This window comes from Scyliorhinus canicula, chromosome 24 (assembly GCF_902713615.1).
Source record: "Scyliorhinus canicula chromosome 24, sScyCan1.1, whole genome shotgun sequence".
Classification (NCBI taxonomy): domain Eukaryota; kingdom Metazoa; phylum Chordata; class Chondrichthyes; order Carcharhiniformes; family Scyliorhinidae; genus Scyliorhinus; species Scyliorhinus canicula.
This window is the reverse complement of record NC_052169.1, coordinates 5,781,696-5,809,346: the sequence shown is the minus strand read 5'-3', so window position 1 is coordinate 5,809,346 and position 27,651 is coordinate 5,781,696. Positions and strand designations below refer to the sequence as shown.

At 45.9% G+C, this 27,651-nt stretch overlaps 1 protein-coding gene across 1 annotated transcript; it reads right to left on the bottom strand.

Annotated features, from left to right (window-relative positions):
• Positions 1-2,999: 2,999 nt before the first annotated feature.
• On the bottom strand, positions 3,000-26,876 carry LOC119956913 (neuronal acetylcholine receptor subunit beta-4-like). Its single transcript, XM_038784478.1, has 6 exons — positions 26,479-26,876; positions 17,448-17,593; positions 13,973-14,017; positions 13,771-13,880; positions 10,861-11,827; positions 3,000-3,632 (listed from the first exon to the last, which is right to left on the bottom strand). The coding sequence occupies exons 1-6, from the start codon at positions 26,519-26,521 to the stop codon at positions 3,504-3,506; spliced, it is 1,440 nt and encodes a 479-aa protein (XP_038640406.1). The 5' UTR covers positions 26,522-26,876; the 3' UTR covers positions 3,000-3,503.
• Positions 26,877-27,651: the final 775 nt, after the last annotated feature.

Here is a 27,651-nt window from a genome sequence, read left to right as displayed (position 1 = left end):
GGAACAGATCATTATCCTCGGCAGGGCCCCTGAAAGGGGAGGAGACCTGGACAACATCCAGGCTTGGGCTGACATGTGCCAAGTCACGTTCATTCCACACAAGTGTGCGGCAAGCACCATCGTCAACAAGAGAGAATCTAACCATCACCCTTTGACATTCAATGGCTTTGTCATTGTTGAATCCTCCACTATCAACCTCCTGGGAGCTTCCATTGATAGTAAGAGCCTTTGGCTTTGATCTTTATGTCGTCATTGTCTACAGGAATAGTGCCAGAAGACTGGAGGATAGCAAATGTTGACCCCTTGTTCAAGAAGGGGAATAGAGACAACCCCGGTAACTATAGACCAGTGAGCCTTACGTCTGTTGTGGGCAAAGTCTTGGAAAGGTTTATAAGAGATAGGATTTATAATCATCTAGAAAGGAATAATTTGTTAAGGGATAGTCAACACGGTTTTGTGAAGGGTAGGTCGTGCCTCATAAACATTATTAAGTTCTTTGAGAAGGTGACCAAACAGGTGGACGAGGGTAAAGCAGTTGATGTGGTGTATATGGATTTCAGTAAAGCATTTGATAAGGTTCCCCACGATAGGCTATTGTAAATACGGAGGCATGGGATTCAGGGTGATTTAGCGGTTTGGATCAGAAATTGGCTCGCTGTAAGAAGACAGAGGGTGGTGGTTGATGGGAAATCTTCACCCTGGAGTTCAGTTACTAGTGGTGTCCCACAAGGGTCTGTTTTGGGGCCACTGCTGTTTGTCATTTTTATAAATGCCGTGGAGGAGGGCGTAGAAGGATGGGTGAGTAAATTTACATCGAGGGCTGAAGGGCCTGTACTGCGCTGTAATGTTCTATGTTCTATGTAAACTGAACAGGACCACCATATAAATACTGCGACTCCAAGAACAGGTCAGAGGCTAGGAATCCTGCAGCACACCCCTGATTCCCTAAAGCCTGTCCATATATCTTCATTTCACCTGAGGAAGGAGCAGTGCTCAGAAAGCCAGTGATTCAAAATAAACCTGTTGGACTTTAACCTGGTGTTGTAAGACTTCTTACTGTGCTCATCCCAGTCAAACGGCAGCATCTCCACATCATCATTCCTACATTCATCACACTCCATCAAAACCATCAAAAGCAATTGCTATTCCTTTAATTGTCACAAGCACGGTAGCATTGTGGATAGCACAATTGCTTCACAGCTCCAGGGTCCCAGGTTCGATTCCAGCTTGGGTCACTGTCTGTGCGGAGTCTGCACATTCTCCCCGTGTGTGCGTGGGTTTCCTCCGGGTGCTCCGGTTTCCTCCCACAGTCCAAAGATGTGCAGGTTAGGTGGATTGGCCATGATAAATTGCCCTTAGTGTTCAAAATTGCCCTTAGTGTTGGGTGGGGTTACTGGGTTATGGGGATAGGGTGGAGGTGTTGACCTTGGGTAGGGTGCTCTTTCAAAGAGCCGGTGCAGACTCGATGGGCCGAATGGCCTCCTTCTGCACTGTAAATTCTATGATAATCTATGATAATCATCTATAAGGCATGGGTGTGGAGTGTGATGGAATACTCTCCACTTGCCTGGATGAGTGCAGCTCCAATAACACTGAAGAAACTCGACACCATCCAGGACAAAGCAGCCCCGCTTGATTGGCACCCCTTCCACAAACATTCACTTCCTCCACCACTGACACACAGTAGCAGCCGTGTGTACCATTTACAAGATGCACTGCAGGAACTCATCAAGGCTCCTTAGACAGCACCTTCCAAACCTACGACCATTCTTGTCTCAAAGGACAAGAGCAGCAGATACCTGGGAACCCCACCACCTGGAGGTTTGCCTCCAAGTCACTCCCCATCCTGACTTGGAAATATATCGGCCGTTCCTTCACTGCCGCTGGGGTCAAAATTCTGGAACCCCCTCCCTAACTGCACTGTGGGTGTACCTACACCTCGTGGATTGCAGCGGTTGAAGAAGGTGGCTCGCCACCACCTTCTCAAGGGCAATTAGCAATGGGCAATAAATGCTGTGCTAGCCAGCGATGCCCACATCACTTGAATGAATAATTTTAACAAAGGACAGGAACATTATACCAGGGAACACACAACACAGTGTTCTGCTGTGATGTAACTGCTGTGTCTCTAATTGCTGTACAGACACATCCTGAGGCCCATTATAGGTTAGTATCTCCAAGGCAGATTCTGCTGACAATGAATGGAAACTGTGGTCGGGGAAAGTTTCTCTGGCTGAATCTCAGTGGGCAGTACTCTTGGTTCTGAATCTGAAGCTCATTAGTTCAGGTTTCACTCCAGGGAAGTTTTTAACCCATGTTGCACCAAATATATCTGAAATTCCTACATTCATCACACTCCATCAAAACCATCAAAAGCAATTGCTATTCCTTTAATTGTCACAATTAAGGAAGCTTTCTTACCTCTGTGTTCAGGAGGTTTTGGGCTCAAGCCACACTTCAGAGATGTAAACACATAACTCAGGCTTTAAGTGCAGTGCTGAGGGGGGTTCTGCACTGTCGGAGGTGCTGCCCGTCGGTTAAGCTGTTGGCTGCTCTCTGAGGGGGACATAAAAGTTCCAGTGACAAAGGCGGCACAGTGGGGCAGGGGTTAGCACTGCTGCCTCATGTCCCGAGGACCCGGGATCGATCCTGGCTCTGGGTCACTGTCCGTGTGTAGTTTGCACATTCTCCCCGTGTTTGCGTGGGGTCTCACTCCCACAACCCAAAGATGTGCTGGGTAGGTGGATTGGCCACGCTAAATTGGCTCTTAATTGGAAAAATCAAAAAAAGTTCCCGTGACACTATTTTGAATAACAGCAGGGGTATTTCCTCGGAGTCCTGACCAATTTCACGAAAAGAAAACAGATAACCTGGTCTTTAGTCCATTGCAGTTAGTGGGATCTTGCTGTGTGCAATTTGACTGCTGTGTTTCCAACAGTGACTGCGCTTGAAAATGAACTGTATTGGCTGGTCATGAAAGGCAAGATATAAATGTATGCCTTTTTTAAACATACTGCCAGGAGTGGCTAAGTGCTGCTTATAAATTGCTGTTCCATTTGTCTGAATTGTCTACCCTTCTTTTGAAAAAAGTAATTGTAGTCAAAGAACTTTGCAACGTTAAAGGACTGTATGGTTGGAAGTTCTTTCTTCTTGAAGTTCGACACAAAGAGAATCACAAACTTTTTACAGTGTTAGAGTTTATTTAGAACAATGCAGCTGTCAAAAATTGGAAAAAAAATTTACAAAGTTAAATTCAAAAGTATCTTGTATCAAATCAAAGCCTTGCGTATTTAATAAAAGTTGATAATTAAGGCAAAGGTATGCTACAATTCATATAATAATGCCTCTTGATATAGTACAGACATTTTGCCGATAAAGGGAGGGCTTTTTGGAGGACAGATGAAGCATGTACATCATTTTTGGACCATTCACCTTTCTCGCACAGGGCATTCCATGTTTAAAAGGCCCTGCGTTTGTGTCCACCAGCAGTGATCCACCAGGGCTCAGTGATACTGTGACTGGCAAAACGGTTGTAGAAACAATCCGATCGTCCCCAGAACACAAACCACAATAAAAATCCAGAGGAAGAGGCGATCTATCACCATGGCCACGTATTTCCAATCTTCGGTCACCTGGAAGACAAGACATCCAATACACTTTTATATACTTAGTGATAGTTACATCAGGTTCCTTATTCCCACATGGAGCAGCTCCACCCCCCCCCCCCCCCCCCCCCAAGCTATCCCAGTTTCACTTACATTTTTTTATATTTCACGCCATACAAAACAAGGCCACAGATTGTATCAAGGACAGAGAATGTTAGAAAATGTTTGGCAGCACCCGTAGGGAGAGAAAACAGAATTAATGTTCCGAGTCGGCATGATTCTTCTTCAGAGCTAAAGAGAGGGAACAATGTGATGGATTATATGCTGCATAAGAGAGGATGGAACAGCTGGTTCTTCTTTCTCCTCCACCTTAAAAAATATATTCCAAACATATTTTGTCCCAACGCGAAAATCCTCCCTCCCCCACTGGGCCATCTGTCACTTGTTCTTTTTTCTAAAAAAAAATTTAGAGTACCCAATTCTTTTTTTTTCCAACTAAGGGGCAATTTAGCGTGGCCAATCCACCCAACCTGCACATCTTTGGGCTGTGGGGGTGAAACCCACGCAGATACAGGAAGAATGTGCAAACCTCACATGGACAGTGACCCAGAGTCGGGATCAAACCCGGGTCCTCGGCGCTGTGAGGCAGCAGTGCTAACCATTGCACCACCTTGCCGCCCTATCTGTCACTTGTTGTTAGGCTTTGCTACATTTCTGTTGCAATCTCTCCCAGTTCCCACCAATCACTGACCTTCGACTCAGTTCCAGCTGTTTCACCACACTGCTCCTTCTCTTCACCTCTGAAGAGGAGTCATAGGGACTCGAAACCTTAACTCTGTTCCTCTCTCCCTACAAATGCTGCCAGACCTGCTGAGTTTTCCCAGCACTCGCTCTATTCTTGTTTCCGATGTGCAGTCATTTTCTTTTATACACAGTGTCTCCTTCAGCTTTTGTGCACCTCTCTTGAATCTCACTCTTTTGTATTCCACTGCCTGAGGAAAGTCTCCCTCTACTTCAGTTGTAATTACTGTTTAAAGGCTTCTTCAAAGGCCATATCCTGACAGGGGGAATAAGGGCCCTCATCAGCTGACAGGTGACAAACCAATTCTCAATCTCCCTCCAACAAGAGAGAACCTAACCATTGTGCCTTGAAATTCAGTGATATTACCATCATTGAATCCCTCACTGTCAACATCCTGGGTGGTTATCATTGACAAGATACTAAACTGGGCCAGCCGTATAAATACTGTGATCACAGGGCAGCACGGTGGCACAGTGGGTTAGCCCTGCTGCCTCACGGCGCCGAGGTCCCAGGTTCGAAACCAGCTCTGGGTCACTGTCCGTGTGGAGTTTGCACATTCTCCCCGTGTCTGCGTGGGTTTCACCCCCACAACCCAAAAGATGTGCAGGCTTGGTAGATTGGCCATGCTATATTGGCCATGGGGCAGCACGGTAGCATGCTGGTTAGCATAAATGCTTCACAGCTCCAGGGTCCCAGGTTCGGTTCCCGGCTGGGTCACTGTGTGTGCGGAGTCTGCACGCCCTCCCCGTGTGTGCGTGGGTTTCCTCCAGGGTGCTCCGGTTTCCTCCCACAGTCCAAAGATGTGCGGGTTAGGTGGATTGGCCAGGCTAAATTGCCCGTAGTGTCCTAAAAAAGTAAGGTTAGGGGGGGGTTGTTGGGTTACGGGTATAGGGTGGATACGTGGGTTTGAGTAGGGTGATCATTGCTCAGCACAACATCGAGGGCTGAAGGGCCTGTTCTGTGCTGTACTGTACTGTTCTATGTTCTATATTGCCCCTTAATTTAAAAAAAATAAATTGGGTTCCCTAAATTTATATTTTTTTGAAAAATACTGTGATCACAAGAGCAGAGCAGAGGCTGGGAATTCTACGGAGAGTGACTCACCTCCTGATTCCCCAACGTCTGTCCACAACAACAAGGCACAAGTCAGAAGATGATCGAATATTCTCCACTTTCCTGGATGAGTGCAACTCCAACAACACTTAAACTTAGCACCATCCAGGACAAAGCAGCCCACTTGATTGGCACCCCATCCACCTCCACCACCGACGCACAGTGGGAGCCATGTACCATTTACAAGATGCACTGTTGATACTCACCAAGGCTCCTTAGACAGCGCCTTTCAAAACCGTGACCTCTGTCACATAGAAGGACTGGGGCAGCAGCCACATGGGGAACACCACCACCTGGAGGTTCCCCTCCAAGTCACTCACCATCCGGACTTGGAAATATATCGGCCGTTCTTTCACTGTCGCTGGGTCAAAATCCTGGGGCACCCTCCCTAACAGTATTGCAGGTGTGCCTACACTATATGGATTGCAACAATTCCAGAACTAGCTCACTACCATCTTCTCAAGGGCAATTAGGGATGGGCAACAAATGCTGACTTAGCCAGCGATGCCCATATTCTGTGAATGAATAATAAAAAAGATAACCTCAGGAGCCAAAGTTGATGTGCAATACTGGCCGGGTATTATTTGCAGAGGGTATGACTGCCAGGCAAGCAGGCAAGTTCTGATCTATGCATTCTGGTGAAAGTTAACTGAACAGAGAGGGAACACTGGTTGATTGTGTTTTCTTTCACCATCCATAGAATCTTACAATATAGAAGGGGGACCATTTCAGGCTCTTTGTCAAAGCTATCCAATTTGTCTTTCTTCTCTTGCTCTTCCCCATTCCCCCTCAAATATTCCCTTTTCAAGCACTTCCCTTTTGGAAACTTCCTGTTAAATCTGCTTCCACTACCCTCTCGAGGCACTGCATTCCAAAAAGTGTAACATGTTACATTTTATATGTGTAATAATCTTATCATCCCACTTCAGTGTGTCAAAACAAAATCTCCTCATCTACCCCTCTGGTTGTTAATTAGCTTTCATTTGTGTCCTCTGATTACTGACCTTCCTATCAGAGGAGTCAGTCCAATGCCCATTGTAACATTCTGATTGTCTCACAGGAGAGTGGGAACCTTTAGACCTCTGGGGTCATCCATGGTGTCTCTCTGAACGTAGTTAGTGGCAGATCGCATCTTTATGTTTAATCAGTTCTATGAAGGAAGCATGGTAGCGCAGTAGTTAGCACAGTTGCTTCACAGCTCCAGGGTCCCAGGTTCGATTCCCGGCTTGGGTCACTGTCTGTGCGGAGTCTGCACGTTCTCCCTGTGTGTGCGTGGGTTTCCTCCGGGTGCTCCGGTTTCGTCCCACAGTACGAAGATGCGCAGGTTGGGTGGATTGGCCACGCTAAAATGTCCTTAGTGTCCAAAAAGGTTAGGTGGGCTTACTGGGTTAGGGGATAGGGGATAGTGTGGAGATATGGGGTGTTCTTTCCAAGGGTCGGTGCAGACTCAATGGGCTGAATGGCCTCCTTCTGCACTGTAAATTCTATGTCTATGTAATAAAATTTCTGTTTGTTATCGGCATTGTGTTCAAAGTGTAATTTTGTTACTTCCCTCATTAAAGTCCAAAGATGTGCGGTTGAGGTGAATTGGCCCTTAGTGTCCAGGGATACGCAGGTTAGGTGGGGTTACAGGGATAGGGTGGAGGAGTGGGCCTAGGTAGAGTGCTCTTTCAGAGGATCGGTGCAGACTCGATGGGCTGAATGGCCTCCTTCTGCACTGTAGAGATTCTATGGTCCTGCGGTTCTATAATGTTTTCCTGGTATATTTATGCAGATGTTAACATTTGCTCAATGCTGCCTGAAAATCCTTCTGGGAAATGTTGACTCGCTGACTCCAGTAAACCTCCAACTGCTGGTTTTCAATTTGAATCAGCGAGTCAAAGCCTCTGGCAAAGGCTCGTGAAGAATCAGAGAGAGAAGCATTCATCAGAGCCATCCCTCTGATCTCATGTGGGAGAAGAATTATATACCGCCTTCCGTGACTTGAGGGCGAGATTTAGGTTTGCACTCAATCTCTCCTATCTTTAATAAATACTTGCTTAATTCTTGGCGCAGTTAGTGCTCATCAAGTAAGCGATATTCATGCTGAACAAGTGGAACATTTTTCCCAATTTGCAGTTAAAGCTCACACCTCTCCCCAACAATCCACATCAGCCCCAATGTGACAGAAAATCTGCAACGTGCCATACTCTCATTTATATTTCCTTTCGTAGCCATCATTTGGTATTTCTGCACAAACTGGTTACTGAGTAACTGTTAATCCCACTACAATGGGGTTGGTTATTGTGAGGGAGCAAACTGGATAAACTACTGTAATGAGCAAAGCTCCTTTAATTAAACATTTGGAATAATCTCACTTCTTTGCTTCTCGGCATTTCTAGCACAAGATGCGGTGCAATCCCTTTTCTTGTCATCGTAAGACCATAAGAAATAGAAGCAGAATTAGGCCACTCGGCCCATCGAGTCTGCTCCACCATTCAATCATGGCTGATATGTTTCTCATCCTCATTTTCCTGCCTTCTCCCCATAACCCCTGATCCCCTTATTAATCAAGAACCTATCTATCTCTGTCTTAAAGACACTCAGTTATTTGGCCTCTGTAGCCTTCTGCCACAAAGGGTTCCACAGATCCACCACCCTCTGGCTGAAGAAACTCCTCCTCATCTCTGTTTTAAAGGATTGTCCCTTTAGTCTGAGATTGTGTCCTCTGGTTTTTCCTACAAGTGAAAACATCCTCTCCATGTCCGCTCTATCCAGGCCTCGCAGTATCCTATGTTTCAATAAGATCCCCCCTCAACCTTCTAAACTCCAACGAGTACAGACCCAGAGTCCTCAACCGTTCCTCATATGACAAGCTCTTCATTCCAGGGATCATTCTTGTGAACCTCCTCTGGACCCTTTTCAAAGCCAGCACATCCTTCCTTCCGACGGGATCCAAAAATGCTCACAATACTCCAAATGAAATGAAAAATGAAAATCGCTTATTGTCACGAGTAGACTTCAATGAAGTTACTGTGAAAAGCCCCTAGTCGCCACATTCCGGCGCCTGTCCGGGGAGGCTGGTACGGGAATCGACCCGTGCTGCTGGCCTGCTTGGGTCTGACCAGAGCCTTATACAGCCTCAGAAATACATCACTATTCTAGCCCTTGCAACGTGAATGCTAACATTGCATTTGTCTTCCTAACTGCTGACAGAACCTGCACATTAGCCTTAAGAGAATTCTGAGCAAGGACTCCCAAGTCCCTTTGTGCTTCTGCTTTCCTAAGGCTTTTCCATGCCTAGTCTATGCCTCCATTCTTTCAACTAAAGTGCATACCTCACATTTTTCCACATTGTAGTCCATCTGCCATTCTTTGCCCACTCTCCTAGCCTGTCCAAGTCCTTCCTCAATACTATCCCAACACTGACCCCTGAGGCACACCACTAGTCACCAGCTGCCATCCTGAAAAAGACCCCTTTACCCCCACTCTCTACCTTCTTCCAGTCAGCCAATCCTCTATCCATGCGAGTATCTTACCCTTAACACCATGAGCTCTTAATGTATTTAACAGCCTCCTATGCGGAACATTGTCAAAGGCCTTCTGGAAATCTAAATAGATCACATCCACTGGTTCTCCTTTGTCTAACTTCCTTGTTACCTCCTCAAAAAATTCTAACAGCTTGAATCATGTATGTTTCTTTTGTGGAGACCATGAATTGGCTTTTTAACTTTAGGAATGGAATAATTTATTTTTTGAACTCCACTACTTAAGTGTCACTAATGGACACAATCAATGAAGAAGCTTATTATCTGAAAAGTGATTCCCACTAAATAAGATGGCCACTAACTCAGGAACATCAGACACAAGACCTGCTCAGCGCTCTATTTTGTAATTCAAAAGTTTAAAAAATATATAAATCCAAACATCAACTAGTTATAAATAAATGGGGCCTTTAGTTTTGCAAAATGGCAGTGTTTTTTCCATATCTGGAATATTCTTTTTTAAAATAAATTTAGAGTACCCAATTAATTTTTCCCAATTAAGGGGCAATTTAGCGTGACCAATCCACCTATCCTGCACATCTTTGGGTTGTGGGGGTGAGACCCACGCAAACACAGGGAAAATGTGCAAACTCCACACGGACAGTGACCCGGGGCCGGGATGGAACCAGGGTCCTTGGTGCCGTCAGGCAGCAGTGCTAAGCATTACGCCACTGTGCCGCCTATCTGGAATTTTCTTTGGGAGTTCGACGGGACTGGATATCCCAGACTAGTTTATCCACGGGGGTGGTGGATTGAAACCAGGTATTGTCGGGGTTCAGGTTCTCTTTGTGTGAAAGTTCTTTGGCAACCCTTATCCCAAGTCTGTCTCGGTTTCCCCTTTCTGAGCTGACTGAGCTTGTCTTGAGTTATTGCCTTGTTTTCAGCATTGACCAAGTGGGGATCTTGTTAATATGAAGAGTTTCTGTGATCGGAGGCAGGCTACTAGGCCAGTCCAGACATGATGGGCTGAATGGCCTACATCTGCATTGTGACAATTCTGTGAAGTCGGGCAGGGGACAGGGGCTGGAAGGGTAGCTGGTGAGGTGAGCCCATGACCATTTCAGGGCCCACATATTGTCCAGAGCCAAATCTATGTGGATCTGTAAGAAGTCTTACAACACCAGGTTAAAGTCCAACAGGTTTGTTTCTAACATGAGCTTTCGGAGCCCTGTTCCTTCCTCAGGAGCTGCGCTCCGAAAGCTTGCGCTTGAAACAAACCTGTTGGACTTTAACCTGGTGTTGTAAGACTTCTTACTGTGCTCACCCCAGCCCAACGCCAGCATCTCCACATCATATGTGGATCTGGGCATTTTGCTAATTCCAATTCTCTTTCCGCACCCAATAGTGAACTAAGGCAAACTTTCATCTATTTCCTTAGCTAGTAATTCCTGGAACAGGTCACTCGTCTGTCGCCAAGGTATATAACTTGAGGGGGCTCCACTCCACATCAAGTGTGGCATTCTTACCGCCAGGCATTGGCATGTTTGGAAGGATTGGCAGGTTGACACACTCAACTGGTTGGCCGAGTTATGAACGCACCTTCCGTGGCCATTAAGTCTTGGCGTAGGACTCGAACCCGGACCTTCTGGAGATGCTACCCTCTGCGCCACAAGGTCTCCTCTGGGAATGTTTAGTGACTCAAAAATTAAAAATATCCGACATAAAGGTGTCCAAAACTTGATGGGGGATGGAGCTGCTAGAAACCAGAAGAATGATCACTCTATCATTTCTATCACTCTATCATTGGGTCAGGGATACCATCTCAATAAAACCTGGGGATCTGCGGTCCCACTTGATTCAATCAAATCACACTCACTCTTTGATCTTCATCATCGTTCTTCATGTGATCCGCGATGAATTTCACCCCGTCGAGAGCATCCTGCAACTCGGCTGGGTACTTTGTGGATGTTCTCAGCCTTGCGTCTTGACGACAGCTAAAGCCATCGGACGCTTCCATCAAATTGAAGTCAAAAACCTTGGAGGATGTTGGGTTTATAAAGAAAGCAGAGTTCTTCTCTTCGGGGCTCATGTGCCCACTGCAGAGGCTGCTGTTCCTGCACTTGTGTGACCTTTGCCTGGTGCAGTTGTTTTGAGGCCTCTTTATAAAGAGGAGGGAAGGCAGCCTATCGAGGAAAATGGTCTTCACCCACTGGGGCATGATGTGTGTGCTGGGGGAGCGGTGGTGAATGTTGAGCACGCAGACACTGGCCACGATAGAAAACGTCACCAGCACCATGGTGAACATGAGATACTTCCCAATCAATGGAACATCCAAGGATGTTGGAGGGACAATCTTGGAAATCAACAGGAGGAACACAGTCAGTGCCAATAGGACGGAGATGCACAGAGTCATCTTCTCGCCACAGTCTGACGGGAGATAGAAGGCTAGAATGGCCAGAGAGGTTATGAGAATACATGGGATGATGAGGTTGATGGTGTAGAAGAGGGGTTTCCTTCGAATGATGAAATTGTACGTTATGTCGACATAATACGGGTCGGATGGATTTGTGTTCCTTCTCCCGGGGAGTGTCACTATGTCCCACTCACCGCTGGGGGTGAAGTCGTCCATGCTCGCGGCATCAGTTTTGGGGATCAGGTCGATTTCGGAGTTGTCGTACGTCCATGATCTGAATTTCATGGGGCAGTTCTGCTGATCAAAGGGAAAATGCTTCACTTCAATCTTGCAGGCACTTTTATAGATGGCAGGCGGCAGCCAGTAGATGCTTCCGTTGAAGGAGATAATGGCGTTAGTGTACAGAGAGACTTCGTAGGTCCCATCAGCACTACAACGAGAGAGAAAGGTTAGCAGACACAAATAGAGGGAAGTGATAAAGAAGGCAGAGAGTATGAATAAAAGGAGGCGCCTGGGGACAAGAAAATAAATTGGAGTGGGGCAGATCACATATTGTGCGTCAGAAATGTGCCTGCTGCTTCCCCTGAGGGCCATCTCCGGTGAAATTTTAAATGCATAATTTAAAAAAAAAGCACCTGCATGTTTTCATTATATAAAATAATCATAGAAAGTTTACAACACAAAAAGAGGCCATTTGGCCCATCGCGTCTGTACTGGCTGGAAAACGGAGCCCCTCCCCCAACCTAATCCAGCACTTGTTCCATATTCCTGCTGGTTTCAGCACTTAATGTGTCGAACCAGACAGCTTTTAAATGGGTTGAGGGCTTCTGCCTCTACCCCCTTTCAGTCAGGGATTTACAGACCCCCCCCCCCCCCCCCACAACCCTCTGTGTGAAAAGACTTTTCCTCATCACCCTTCTAACCTTTCGGCCAATTACTTTAAATCTATGCCCTACCTGTGACTGATCTCTTTGCTAAAGTAAATCAGCCTTGCCCACCCCCTCTATCCAGGCCCCTCACACTTTTGTACAACTCATTTTGAATCTTCCCTCAGCCTCCTCTGTACCAAGGAGAACCAGCTCCCCCAATCCCTCCTCACAGCTACAATCATCACTGTTAATGCAGGAGTTTAGGAGCCATTTCTTTTCACTGATGGTTATTGGAGCTTTTCAGCCGCTGGTAGCAATTTTAAGGCACAAATTGGAGGAACGTTTGAAGCAGAGGAAGACACAAAGTCTTGGGGGAGGGAACATGTTGGTGGGACTCATTTTGGATTGAGCTAGCACAGGCTGAGTGGCCTTCTACAGTGCTGTAATACTCTATGAATGTCTTGACATGCAGTCCCTCCATTTTCTATTCAACAGAGGCTTCAGTTTATTTTAATGGTTTAACAATGTCTTAACAGAAGCATTTTGTATGAGCTGTTAATACTTCTTCGCAAAGTTGAAACATGTTACGCAGAATTACTGCTTTCACAATTTGCCCCAGGAGTTGTTGAATTTCCATTACATCAGTACGGGACATGGATAGGTACAATTGAGCACAACACTCCACTCGGATGGAGTACTGAGGGAATGCTGCACTGTCTTCCAGATGAGGTACGTCCTCTAAGCTGGGCCTAAAAGACAGCACGATGCTATTTCAAAGGAGAATTATAGGGGTTCTCATTGGGCAAATATTTATTCCCTAATCGACAAGAGGAAACAAATATCTAGTTTGCATCAAATTACTGTTAGTGGGACAAAAACAGAAAAGGCCAGACAATCTCAACTGGTCTGACAGCATCTGTGAAGAGAGAAGGGAGCCAACGTTTCGAGTCTGGATGACTCTTTGCCGAAGCTTTGACAAAGGTTCATCCAACACTCGAAACGTCAGCTCCCTTCTCTCTCCACAGACGCTGTCAGACCAGTTGAGATTGTCCACTCTTCAGCATCTGCAGTAATTTGCTTTTGCCTACTGTCTGTGGGATCTTACTGTGCGCAGATTGCTGCAGCGTTTCCCACATTTCAATAGTGACCACACCTTAAAGGTATTTAATTAAGGGCGGCGTGGTGGCGCAGTGGTTAGCACTGCAGCCTCATGGTGCCGAGGTCCCGGTTTCGATTCCGGCTCTGGGTCACTGTCTGTGTGGAGTTTGCACATTCTCCCCGTGTTCGTGTGGATTTCACTCCCATAACCCAAAAGATGTGCAGGTTAGATGGATTGGCCACTCTAAATTGCCCCTTAATTGGAAAAAAGAATTGGGTGCACTAAATTTTATAAAATAATTAAATAAAATTGCCTATAAAGTCCTTTTGGATGCCCAGAGTTCATGGAAGATGCTATAGAAATGTCTCTTTTTTCCCCCTTCTGGTGTATGAGCTTTGAACTTACTTGTTGTACAATACAATGTCTGGGAGCCAGATTTTGGTAGCGTGTATCCTTAGCTTGCGAATCCCTTCAAACTCCTCAGGATCCCAGCGTAGCCGATAGTCATTCCACTCCTAGAATGGAGCACACAAGTTGTAGTGATCCAGTCTCCATATTGTGAGTGGCCATTCGCACACATTAGCAAAACATTTTGAGAGGTACTAACCTGTTTCAACCAGACGTTTGTCGTCATTATCTGTTCCCGTTCGTTCTAAACACAAAGGGGGGGGGGGGGGGGAACAGGTAGAGTTAACATGAACAATATTTGTAAATGTCATGAAATGGTTTTACACATACTTGAACCCCTCTGAAGCCTATATGTACAGTAGCGTGTAGCCCCAGGTTGATACACTATTACAATGCCAACATGGTTAGAATCCCAGTCTGTGCAGCGATGACCTACCTCAGCTAGGAACAGCGGTTATTCAATGGCCTAGGTTCTACATGGGTGTCACCAAATCCAACAGGAATCCCCAGGAGTGTTCTATCTCGCTGTTTCCACTCACTCGATCAAATATTCAGCCGATACTCACCATCTGGGCACATGTTACAGGACCAGCCACTTGGGCAAAAGATCAGAGGAGATGCCTGCAAAACTATAAGCCCGCGTGAAGCAGCACCTTCAGGAGGGGAAGAGAGGCTGTGTGTGGGGAAGGAACACCGACAACCCCTTGCACGCATCATGCCAGAAGGCAATCCTCAACTACTATTTGATTGCAGAGGTAATTAAGCCTCAGCCACGGCTCAGTGGTTTTGACTCTGAGTCAGAGGCTGTGGATTCATGCTTAGCTCCAGATACTTGACTGCTTGACCGAGGCTGACACTGAGGGAGTGCTGTACTGTCAGAGGTCCTTCCTTTCAGCTAAAATGTTAAACTGGTCCCTGGGCACTGTAAGAGAGGATCTGGGGGGTTTTTCCCTGGTGCCTGATTGGTATTTATCTGTCAACTAACACCACGAAAGAAAATTGACCTGTACTCATTGGAGTTTAGAAGAATGAAAGGCCACCCTTATTGAGACAGATCGGATTCTCAGGGGGCTTGACAGGGTAAATGCTGAGAGGTTGTTTCCCCTTGTGGACCAGAGGGCATAATCCCAGAGTAAGGGGTCACATATTTACATAGAACATTACAGCGCAGTACAGGCCCTTCAACCCTCGATGTTGCGCCGTCCTGTGAAACCCCTCTAAAGTCCCTCTACACTATTCCCTTATCGTCCATATGCATAGAACATAACATTTAAGACAGAGATTAGGAGGAATTTCTTCTCTCAGAGGGGAGTGAATCTGTGGAATTCTTTACCACAGAGAGCTGCAGAAGCTGAGTCATTAAGTATGTTCAAGGCTGGGGCTGCACGGTGGTGCAGTGGGTAACACTGCAACCTCACGGCACCGAGGTCCCAGGTTCGAATCCCAGCCCTGGGTCACTGTCCATGTGGTGTTTGCACATTCTCCCCGTGTCTGTATGGGTTTCACCCCCACAACCCAAAGATGTGCAGGGTAGGTGGATTGGCCACGCTAAATTGCCCCTGAATTGGAAAAATGAATTGGGTACTCTAAATTTTTTTTAAAAGTATGTTCAAGGCTGAGACAGACAGATTTTTAATCAGTGAGGGAATCAAGGGTTACAGGGATAAGGGGGGAGAGTGAAGTTGAGGATTATTACATCAAATCAATCATGATCTCATCGAATGGCGGAGCAGACTCGATGGGCCGAATGGTTTACTTCTGCTCCTACATCTTATGATTACTTATGACTGCTGTTTGTGGGAGCTTGCTGTGTATAAATTGAACACTGTGGTTCCCTGTGTTACAACAGTAGCTGCACATCAAACGTAATTCATGGGTTGTGACGTTCCAAGGTTTAATGTGAGGAAATTAAAGGTGCTGCATTAGGGCGAGGTCTTTCTTTAATTGTAGGATGAAAATACAGCGGGGCAGCTCATTGGCTCAGCTTTTGGGTTGTCAGGACGATTGAATTATGATGTCGCCCAGCCTCCAGCCTTTGCGGATAGTTATACATTGCCAAAGTGAACGGCAGTATTGATTTTGAAACATTAGATGTGACCATTTAATCTGGATTCAAAACACTACAAAGCAATATCTCTGATAAACAATTGCTATAGGCCAAAATAGTGAGCAAGTTCTTATCTGACATTCCTTTATCTGTCACCTTAATGCGGGCATTTACCTATTTACAACAAGCTGGTGGGTAGAGGAAGTCACATAATAGCTTGCGAATTCACCTTAAAATAACTGAAAATGAAAAGCTCCCATCAGTATAAGTGCCCGTAAAGCTGCTAGATTGCCATTAAAAAACTTCCTTTCAGGAAAGGAATCTGCCGTCCTTACCCAGGCTGACGTACATGTGTTTACAGTGCCCACATGTCCGGAGCGACTCTTAACGGCCTTGTAAAGGGTATTACATGGTAGCACAGTGGTTCGCACAGCTGCTTCACAGCGCCAGGGTCCCGGTTCAATCCCCGCCTTGTGTCACTGTCTGTGCGGAGTCTGCACGTTCTCCCCGTGTCTGCGTGGGTTTCCTCCGGGTGCTCCAGTTTCCTCCCACACGTCCCGAAAGGCGTGCTTGTTGGGTGAATTGGACATTCTGAATTCTCCCTCAGTGTACCTGAACAGGCGCCAGAGAGTGGCGACTAGGGGATTTTCACAGTAACTTCATTGCAGTGTTAAACGCCTGGAGCAAACATGAATGGGCATACATTTTAAAAATAAATAAATTTAGAGTACCCAATTCATTTTTTCCAATTAAGGGGCAATTTAGCGCGGCCAACCCACCTACCCTGCACATCTTTGGGTTGTGGGGGTGAAACCCACGCAGACACGGGGAGAATGTGCAAACTCCACACGGACAGTGACCCAGAGCCGGGATCGAACCTGGGACCTTGTCACCGTGAGGCAGCAATGCTAACCCACTGCGCCACCGTACTACCCTACGAATGGGCATAAATGCTCACAATCCAAAAACTAATTTTTAGTAGGCTATTGTCACCAGCAGGCTATTATTTCAGATGACGATCGCATATTTTGACAAAGTATGATCTTGCTCCCACTTAAATGTATATTCCACTGACACTGTGGACATCACCACCTCGGCATTAAGCAGTTAGATATATCTGGTCTGATCAGGTCTCACCCTCTGAGCTGCAATCTGTGCTTCTGGCTGAACAAAGTCCACAATTGGGTCAAATCATCGACCAAAGTTCAGTTCATCTGCACTTTCAGACCTTGAGAATCTTCACCAAGCGCAAACTGCCTTTGGTCTGGTTCCCTTTGTAGCCGTGGCAAAGCTCAAATGTCCCCCTCGTGTTCCAGTGCTCAGAAGTGGATATCGTGTGTCGGTGGATCTGGACTACTGCTGTATATAAACTCACTTCATCAATTCTTCAGCAATTCTTCATCGATCCCCTATCAGCAGTCATGCCTTTAACGGTCTGGGCCCTAAGCTCTGCAATTCTCCCCCCAAATCCCTCCCCTGCCTCCTTCCTCCTTTACAAGACTACTTTTAACTTACCTGTTTGAGGGGTCACCTGTTCTAATATCTCCTTCTGCACTCGGTGCCAATTTTGAGCAGAGTGCGATGCCAGAGGCACGACATAAATGCATGTTGTTAATATGCCACTTACCACGTTGATGAGCTGTGCCAGTGAAACCTGAAAGACGATAGAGACCAGCTCCGAGCTGTTGATAGCTGGTCGAATCAGCCTATTGTACCTGTTCGGATCCAGAAGGTGAGTCATAAGTTTCTCCTCGACCTCTGCACTGTGGCTTCCTGCAGAAAAAGAAACAGTTCTCTTTACAACAAGCTCCGGATTTATAAAGCTCTTCGTTTTCCCATCTCCTTCCCCAAGCACAATCTATTTTCTGGTGAGTCTCCCTTCAATGATCTGGAGCTGGCTGCTTGGAGGTAAAAGCAGCTGCCCTGGATCGACACTGACTCAAACTTGGGGAGGGGCAGCTGAACAATGTCAATTTGACAGTGTGGAGGCTCCTGGTGTTTGTTGTGTAACTTAGTCAGGTTGCCAACTCTCGTTGGAGGTATTCCTGGAGGCTTCATGGCCTCCTGAATTACCCGCCCCACCCAGTCAAATAGCCTGCTTTCCACACCTCCAGTACTTTTAGAACTGAAGGAAGTGTCCAAAGAAGACAAACATGTTTTTAATTCTTTCTTTTGACTTAATCTGGGACAAAAGTTTGGCGCAACATCGTGGGCTGAAGGGCCTGTTCTGTGCTGTATTTTTTTTTAATGTTCTAACTCCAACATGACCTCCCTGCTTTTGTAATCTAAGCCTCGATTGATAAAGGCAAGTGTCCCATGTGCCTTTTACCCTGCATACATTTTATATGAGTGTATGCATTTTAAGAACTCCCTCCATCTAAGCCCTTGACATTATGACTATCCCATATAATTCTCCCGTGTCTGCATGGTAAACCCACCTAAGCTTTGGACACTAAGGGCAATTTAGCGTGGCCAATCCACCTACCCTGCACATCTTTGGGTTGTGGGGGTGAGACCCACGCAGATATGGGAGAATGCACACACTCCACACGGACAGTGACCCAGAGCCAGGATCGAACCTGGGACCTCGGCACCGTGAGGCAGCAGTGCTACCCACTGCGCCTCCGTGTTGCCCGTGAAGCAACAGTGTTGACCATCGTGCTACTGTGCCACTCCTTAATCTTAGGAGATAGAAAGCTTTGACTACACTACATAAATGAAAGTGGCTGTAATTGTTGTCAATGCACCCTGTCAAATAGGAATGAAATTTGAGTCAGTTTGTGTAGAACTACACCCTTGAGGGAGGAGAGATACTCTCTTGAATTGGAATGTGAAAGGAACAGAGCAAAGCACCAGATGTAGACTCTGCTGGAAGCTGAAAGAGGCAAGAGAGTCAACTCCTCGAACTGAGATATAAGATTGGCAAATCTGTAGTTTTGGATTTGAAAAAAATAAAAGCTTGTTAAGAATGATAATTTAAAAAAAAATCTGATTTAAAATAACTATTTAAAACTAAATGTAGCTTGAGGATGTTTCCAGAATGGTGTCTGAAACCCAGCTGGGCACCTTTATATTTTTGATCACATTTCAGACACCATTCTGGAAACATCCTCAAGCTACATTTACCAGGACTGGGTGCGTAGGCAATTAGCAGCTGAAGGTTTCAGTGTGCGAGGAGTTTCGTCATCTCGATGGCTGTAAATGTCAGAGTCGGCAGTTCCAACACAGTGAGTTAAATGAAAAGTGCAGTATTAAAACTGGCTTCTTTCCCAGTGAAGCAGAACTCTGCCTTTCCAATTCTCTCTCACCCACACAGATAGCCACACACACTCATATCCACACACACTCATATCCACACATACACACACACACCCATACATAGCCACACACACCCATACATAGCCACATAGCCACACACACTCATATACACACACACACACATATCCACACACACTCATATCCACACATACACACACACACCCATACATAGCCACACACACTCATATCCACACACACTCATATCCACACACACTCATACATAGCCACATAGCCACACACACTCATATCCACACACACTCATAGCCACACACACTCATATCCACACATACACACACACACCCATACATAGCCACACACACTCATATCCACACACACTCATATCCACACATAGCCACACACACTCATATCCACACACACTCATATACACACACACTCATATCCACACACACTCATATACACACATAGCCACACACACTCATATACACACACACACATATCCACACACACTCATATCCACACATAGCCACACACACTCATATACACACACACACATATCCACACACACTCATATCCACACATAGCCACACACACACATATCCACACACACTCGTATCCACACATACACACACACACCCATACATAGCCACACACACTCATATCCACACACACTCATATCCACACACACTCGTATCCACACATACACACACACACCCATACATAGCCACACACACCCATACATAGCCACACACACTCATATCCACACACACTCATATCCACACACACTCGTATCCACACATACACACACACACCCATACATAGCCACACACACCCATACATAGCCACACACACTCATATCCACACACACTCATATCCACACACACTCATATCCACTCATATCCACACACACTCATATCCACACATAGCCACACACACTCATATCCACACACACTCATATCCACACACACTCATATCCACTCATATCCACACACACTCATATCCACACATAGCCACACACACTCATATCCACACACACTCATATCCACACACACTCATATCCACTCATATCCACACACACTCATATCCACTCATATCCACACACACTCATATCCACACACACTCATATCCACTCATATCCACACACACTCATATCCACTCATATCCACACACACTCATATCCACACACACTCATATCCACACACACTCATATCCACACACACTCATATCCACTCATATCCACACACACTCATATCCACTCATATCCACACACACTCATATCCACACACACTCATATCCACACATACACACACACACCCATACATAGCCACACACACCCATACATAGCCACATAGCCACACACACTCATATACACACACACACACATATCCACACACACTCATATCCACACATACACACACACACCCATACATAGCCACACACACTCATATCCACACACACTCATATCCACACACACTCATACATAGCCACATAGCCACACACACTCATATCCACACACACTCATAGCCACACACACTCATATCCACACATACACACACACACCCATACATAGCCACACACACTCATATCCACACACACTCATATCCACACATAGCCACACACACTCATATCCACACACACTCATATACACACACACTCATATCCACACACACTCATATACACACATAGCCACACACACTCATATACACACACACACATATCCACACACACTCATATCCACACATAGCCACACACACTCATATCCACACATAGCCACACACACTCATACACACACATACACACACACACCCATACATAGCCACACACACTCATATCCACACACACTCATATCCACACACACTCATATCCACACATAGCCACACACACACATATACACACACACACACACATTTACACACATACATACACCCCCATACACACTCACATACACACACCCATACATAGCAACACACACTCATATACACACACACACACATATACACACACATATCCACACATACATACACACACATATCCACACATACACACACCCACACACACTCATATACACACACACCCACACACACTCATATGCACACACATACACACATATCCACACATACACACACACACACACACACTCATATATACACACACACATATCCACACATACACACACCCACACACACTCATACACACACACACACACCCACTCATATGCACACACATACACACATATCCACACATACACACCCACACACACTCATATACACACACACATATCCACACATACACACACACCCCCACACACACTCACACACACACACTCATATGCACACACATACACACATATCCACACATACACACACCCACACACACTCATATACACACATATACACACACAGAACCAATACACACACATATACATGCACACACACCCATACACATACAGGCACACCCATGCTCACACAGGCACACCCATGCTCACACTTGTGCACACGCCCCCATACATACATACACACACACTCATACACACATAGATCCATATCCACACATGCACACACCCAACATGCTCATACACACACACATATATACACACAGAACCAATACACACAGACATACATACACACACACACCCAGACCCACACACACACATTCCCACACATACACACACACCCATACACACAGACACACCCATGCTCACAGATATACACACGCACCTATGCATACATACGCACACCCACACAAACCCATACACACATAGACCCATATTCATACATACTCACACCCCACAGACCCACACACATTCAAACACATACCCATGCCCAGACATATATAAGCACACTCATTCATACACACACCCATACACACATTTAAGCACAGAACCAATACACACACACATACATGTGCACTCACCCAGTTACACACACACCCATACATACACGCCCATACAGGCACACAAACCCATACACTCCCACACATATACTCACATACCCATACATACACACACGCCCATGCACTCCCACACATATATAAAGATACCCCCATGCACTCCTACACCTATACACACACACCTATACATACAGACACGCACACACACACTCATACAAACACACCCATACTCACACTCACACATCCACACCCACACACACATGCTCATCTATACACACCCATACACGCTGTAAGGGCTCTTCCTGATGATTCCCTTATTCCCCCTTTATTTTTGCTGTTATCATTTTGATCCAGAGATGGTTAATGGACATGTGTCTTTAAATCAAGAAGCAGGGAGAATTAGGAATTCAAAAAGTTGCAACATGGTAAATGGTGCTGGCTTTTCGAACAGGAGAACTCAGACTTCGCAGCCCCCGAGAGATGGGGTGGGACTCGGTTCAATTGGTTGGCTGGTGGTCAATGAATTGGCCAAAAGGCCTCATTCCGTCCGGTAACAGGTGGTGATTGGACCTTGCCTGGATGGGGTGATTTCCAGAGACCGAAGTAAAGCAGAGTTTTGAATCCTGGACGCTCTGGGGAAAGGACCTGCTCTCCTCTCTCTCGCTCTCGCTCTCTCCCTCTCTCTTCCTGTCTCACTCTCCCTCTCCCTCCAGAAAGTCTATGAGTTCATGTATTTCTGAACCTACGGAGAACCTGAATGAATGAATCAACCATGAATAATAATAATAATAATCACTTATTGTCACAAGTAGGCGGCAAACAGAGACCTGGATCTGAAATCTTACTTTAAAGGAAGATCTGCTTAAAGACAAGCAATCTGAACAAAGACTATTTTTCCTTTTACTTATTATTTTCACCCCTCTCCTCGCCTCTATGTTTGTCTGTCTTGTGTGTGTGTGTGTGTGTATGTGAGGGTGAGAGCAAGTTAATGTGGGGGATTAGGAATTAGATAATAGTTAACTAGTTGCATTTGCTGCCTATTTCATTATATTCCTTGTTATAAATAAAAAGTAATTGGGTGGGATTCTCTGTCCCACCGCACCCATTGTTTGATGTTGTGCGGCCCCATTGGCAGTGTGATCCTCCATCCCAACAGCCGGCCAATGGGGTTCAATTGTGGGCACCCTAGGCTTTCAGGAAATCCATGGGCATGAGTGCGCTGCAGGCGAAACAGAGGATCCCGCTGATGGAGAATGCAGTCCCTTGTGTTTGAATTTACAAACCTGGTGATTGTAATTGTTGGGCAGCAAAAATAACTTGTGGCTTTTTCTAAGAATTATTGGTTAATTCAATTATGTTGCGACTCTGGGTCATGTGGGGCTGGAATTGACCATGCACTAGTCCGGGGGGAGGGGAAGATCATAACAACACCCCCCCATACATACTCATATACACATGCCCACACCCATACATGCACATGAACCCATGCACACACACATCCATAACCACACACATAGGCTCACACACACCCATACATACACACCCATACCCAAAAATGCATGCCCATACACAGTGTGCCTATACACACATGCACGTGCCCATACGCACACATACACCCACACATAGACACTTACATACACACGCACCCATACACACACACACCCATACACACACCCATATACACAATCATATACACACACACCCACACATGCATATGCATCTATACAGACACACACCCATACACACACACCCACAAGCTCATACACACACATGTGCTCATACACACACCCATATGCTCCTGCACACAAACACACATAAGCACTCATATACACACACACACAAACATACTCGCACACACATGTCCATACACATACAACACCCCAATGCACATACACATGTCCATACGCACACACATGCTCACCCATACACATAGCCAGGGGCTGGTTTAGCTCACTCGGCTAAATTGCTGGCTTTTAAAGCAGACCAAGCAGGCCAGCAGCACGGTTTGATTCCCGTACCAGCCTCCCCGGACAGGCGCCGGAATGTGGCGACTAGGGGCTTTTCACAGTAACTTCATTGAAGCCTACTCGTGACAATATGTGATTTTTATTTTTCATTTCATATACACGCATGCCCATAAACACTCATATGCCCATACACACACGCAGGCTCGTACACACACATACACCTTCACATACACACTTGTATGCACACATACTCACACACACACACACACACACCCATACACACACAACCATACATACACACACCCACACATGCATATGCATCTATACACACACAGACACCCATACACACATACCAACAGGCTCACACATACATATGTGCTCATATGCACATACACACATCCAGATGCTCGTGCACACAAACACTCATAAGGACTCATACACACACATGCAACCATACAAACATACATACCTGCACACACATGTCCATTTTCGTACAACACCCCTATGCACACACATACCCATAGACACACACACACGCCCATACACACACACTATGATTCTACTTTATTTGTTTTAATCAGCTGTGATCCTGAGAGCACTCAATCAATTAAGTGACCTGGTGTCAAGCTTCAAACCAGGTAGTCACCTTCATACAGGGTAATACACTGAGGGTAGTACATTCCTTCTCTAACGTGCCCTAAGACACTAGAGAAGGAATTGGAATTGCAATCTCCCGGTTGGCAGAGAGTTCCAGGAAGCAGAGCTCGTGGTGAATTCAGAGATGTTAACCTATTGACCTGGTGCAATCCAAATCAAGTCCAGTGTAAACTGCATTTATACAGAGCAGGGTCTTTCAAAGTGTGGGTCGTGACCTGCGGGTGGGTGTTGGAAGGATCGCAGACCAATCAGTCACGCCATTCCTGCAATGTTCCCGATCGTGGGAGAAGTGGCCAACAGCCTCTACCGGCTTTTATATTGAGAATGGTGGTCTCTGGCACCTCTTAAATGGAAATAATTGAGGCTGTGTGCAGTCTTCCAGCCAGAAGCAGCAGTAGAGAGCAGGTAATGCCCCCTACGTGAACATTGGATATGTTTTTGCTGCAAATCATGGAGCATTTTGGTTCCATTTTCCAGTTACTGGCAAGCAAGGCAAGCGGACTGTGAAGATGAATGATTTTCTTAAAGAGAATCTAATAGGCACTTTACCTATTGGACAGGATATCACAACAGAATCTGCTGGAGAGAGCTGCTCAAGAGAGTCCAGGTCAGGACAGAGCAGTGCTAGTGATGGCTCTGTACAGAGCTCCAGGACCTCTGGTTAACAGCCTGCAAAGAAGAAACTTAAATTGGGAACAAAGAAAAATAAAGATGATTTCTTGATATATGGTTTTGTCAATTGTGCCAATCCAAATAAGGATGCAAAGCCCATGCGTGTTATATGCAGGGAAGTACTGGTAAATGAGAGGAGACGTTTCAAATTTTGAAAGAGAAGTGGTGGGTGAACAATTCCTTTCGCAGTTGAGACCCCAGAGTCAGTTATTAACTTAGAGCTGACTCCAAATTAAAAGACTACGCTGCTGTACCTGACCTGTGATAGCACATTAAAAACATGCCAAAAGCCCATGACGCTGTCAGCATTTTGGTGTAGCATCTCTGCTGAGTAAAACAAGCATTTTGTTGCTATTGCATTTCACTTCGACTTACATGTGCGAGGTTGGATTTTTTCCGTTTTCATAAAGATGAAGACGGCACAAAGGATGTGACTGAAGTCTGCATCTGACATGCGCATTGCCCTCTCCTCCTCTGAACGTGACTGGAGTGAGATCATGAGGACAAAGCAGGCTCCAATTTTGCATTGAAGAACATGGCGTGTGTTGGTTGGCATGGGTCCCAAATGTCGGCCGGTTGGCAACAGTGGGTCCGGGGAAAAAAAGTTTGGAAAACACTGATATAGAGCATTGCTCCCTTCCCAAACTGCAACACTGAAAGTGACTGGGAGAAACACAAATGTTATTCTATCTTAACCAAACCGTTCAAAGTAATGCACATTTCAACATCCCTTTCGGGTTTCGAAGGAGGATCGACACTTTGGACCTGGAGGTGACCTGGCAGGTATTTTTCTCCCCCCTTGTCTGTTCTCCCACTCATTCTTTCTCTGAAAGTCACTATCATATGGTCTCTTTGACCAATTTGCCAGTTTCACCCTCCTGGGGCTGGGCAGAAGTCGCCCGTTCAGTTCCCTCTGCTTCAAAAGGCTCAGAATAAATAAATACATAAAATGACCATTCTTCACAGTTGACCCTAAATGTTCGGGTGCAGTCACACGGATCCCAATTGCAATAGAATTTCAACAGGCAATGTGTTTGTGTGTGTGTGTGAGAGAGAGAGACCCGCGCGGTTTCCAATGTAAATAAGACGAATTCTTCACAGCCTGCCCGACTGCTCAATGCAAACCCGTCCAGTTACATATTCTGCACGGGTTCAGACTAACTTCTGCTAACCAGGAGGGATAAATGAAGGACTTACTTGTTGCAATAGTCAGCAGGCACAGGTACAGCATTGAACCCATCTCCTCCGCGGACCTCCCCACGCTGTTCTGCCTCGGGACCGGAGTCTTTCAAATCATCAATGTGTCTTTTTTTTTAAAAAAGTGTCAATAGTTAACAACCTCTGGTCAGGATCAGGAGCTGATAAGAGGACGGATTTAGCAGAGCGTCTGAGAGAGGTAAGGGAAAAGGAGGTTCAATTGCTTGGGAGCTGTCCGCGGTGCTGAATCCGGTCCAGGAAGGGCAAGGCTGGATGGAGGGAGGCGTCGCTCAACCGCAGGCTGCGGCACTGTGTTCAGGATATAGCAGCCAGGCGAGATACACAGAGCCGCTCCGGGTAAAGAACTAGTCCCGTGTCAGCAGGCAACTCAACGACAGCTCTGCCTCGGAGCTAATAAACATCGCCAGCTCCGTATCAAGTTACATATCTTATGTTGCTGCGCCTACAACTCTTGAACATTGTCCAATACCAGATGTACCACAATAGCTCAGTGTGTGTATTCGTGTATTGGACTATATAGAATCAGACATCACACGAGGAGACCATTCGGCCCATGGTGCCCCTGCCAGCTCTTTGAAGAAGCTATCCAATTCGTCTAACCCTTTTCCCCACAGCCCTCCATATTTCTCCCAACAAGCTAGACCTCTACCAAATACTAGTCTAATAATATTTTTTAATAATCTTTATTATCACAAGTAGGCTTACATTAACACTGCAATGAAGTTGCTGTGAAAATCACCTAGTCGCCACGCTCCGGCGCCTGTGCGGGTACACAGAGGGAGAATTCAGAATGTCCAAATTACCTAACAAGCACTTCTTTCGGGACTTATGGGAGGAAACCGGAGCACCCGGAGGAAACCCACGCAGACACTGGGAAAAAGTTCATACTCCGCACAGTCACCAAGCTGGGAGTCGAACCTGGGACCCTAGCGCTGTGAAGCCACAGTGCTAACCACTGTGCTATTGTGCTGCCCTTGTCTACAAATCAGGAACAATGTTGGCAGAGAACGATTAACACATTTGCAGGCCATTACTATTTCAACGGTGATTCCTTTAACATTTCATGCCTATGTTCTGAGGATAGTTGTGTTAGACTTATTGTTCATAGATCATAGAATTTACAGTGCAGAAGGAGGCTATTCAGCCCATCGA

Excerpts from the sequence above, each read along its gene's own strand:
- LOC119956913 (XM_038784478.1), bottom strand. The coding sequence starts at position 26,521 with ATGGGTTCAATGCTGTACCTGTGCCTGCTGACTATTGCAACAA. Across the intron at positions 13,881-13,972 it reads CAAACGTCTGGTTGAAACAG|GAGTGGAATGACTATCGGCT; the intron begins GTTAGTACCTCT and ends GCTCCATTCTAG. Across the intron at positions 11,828-13,770 it reads GACATTGTATTGTACAACAA|TGCTGATGGGACCTACGAAG; the intron begins GTAAGTTCAAAG and ends CTCTCGTTGTAG.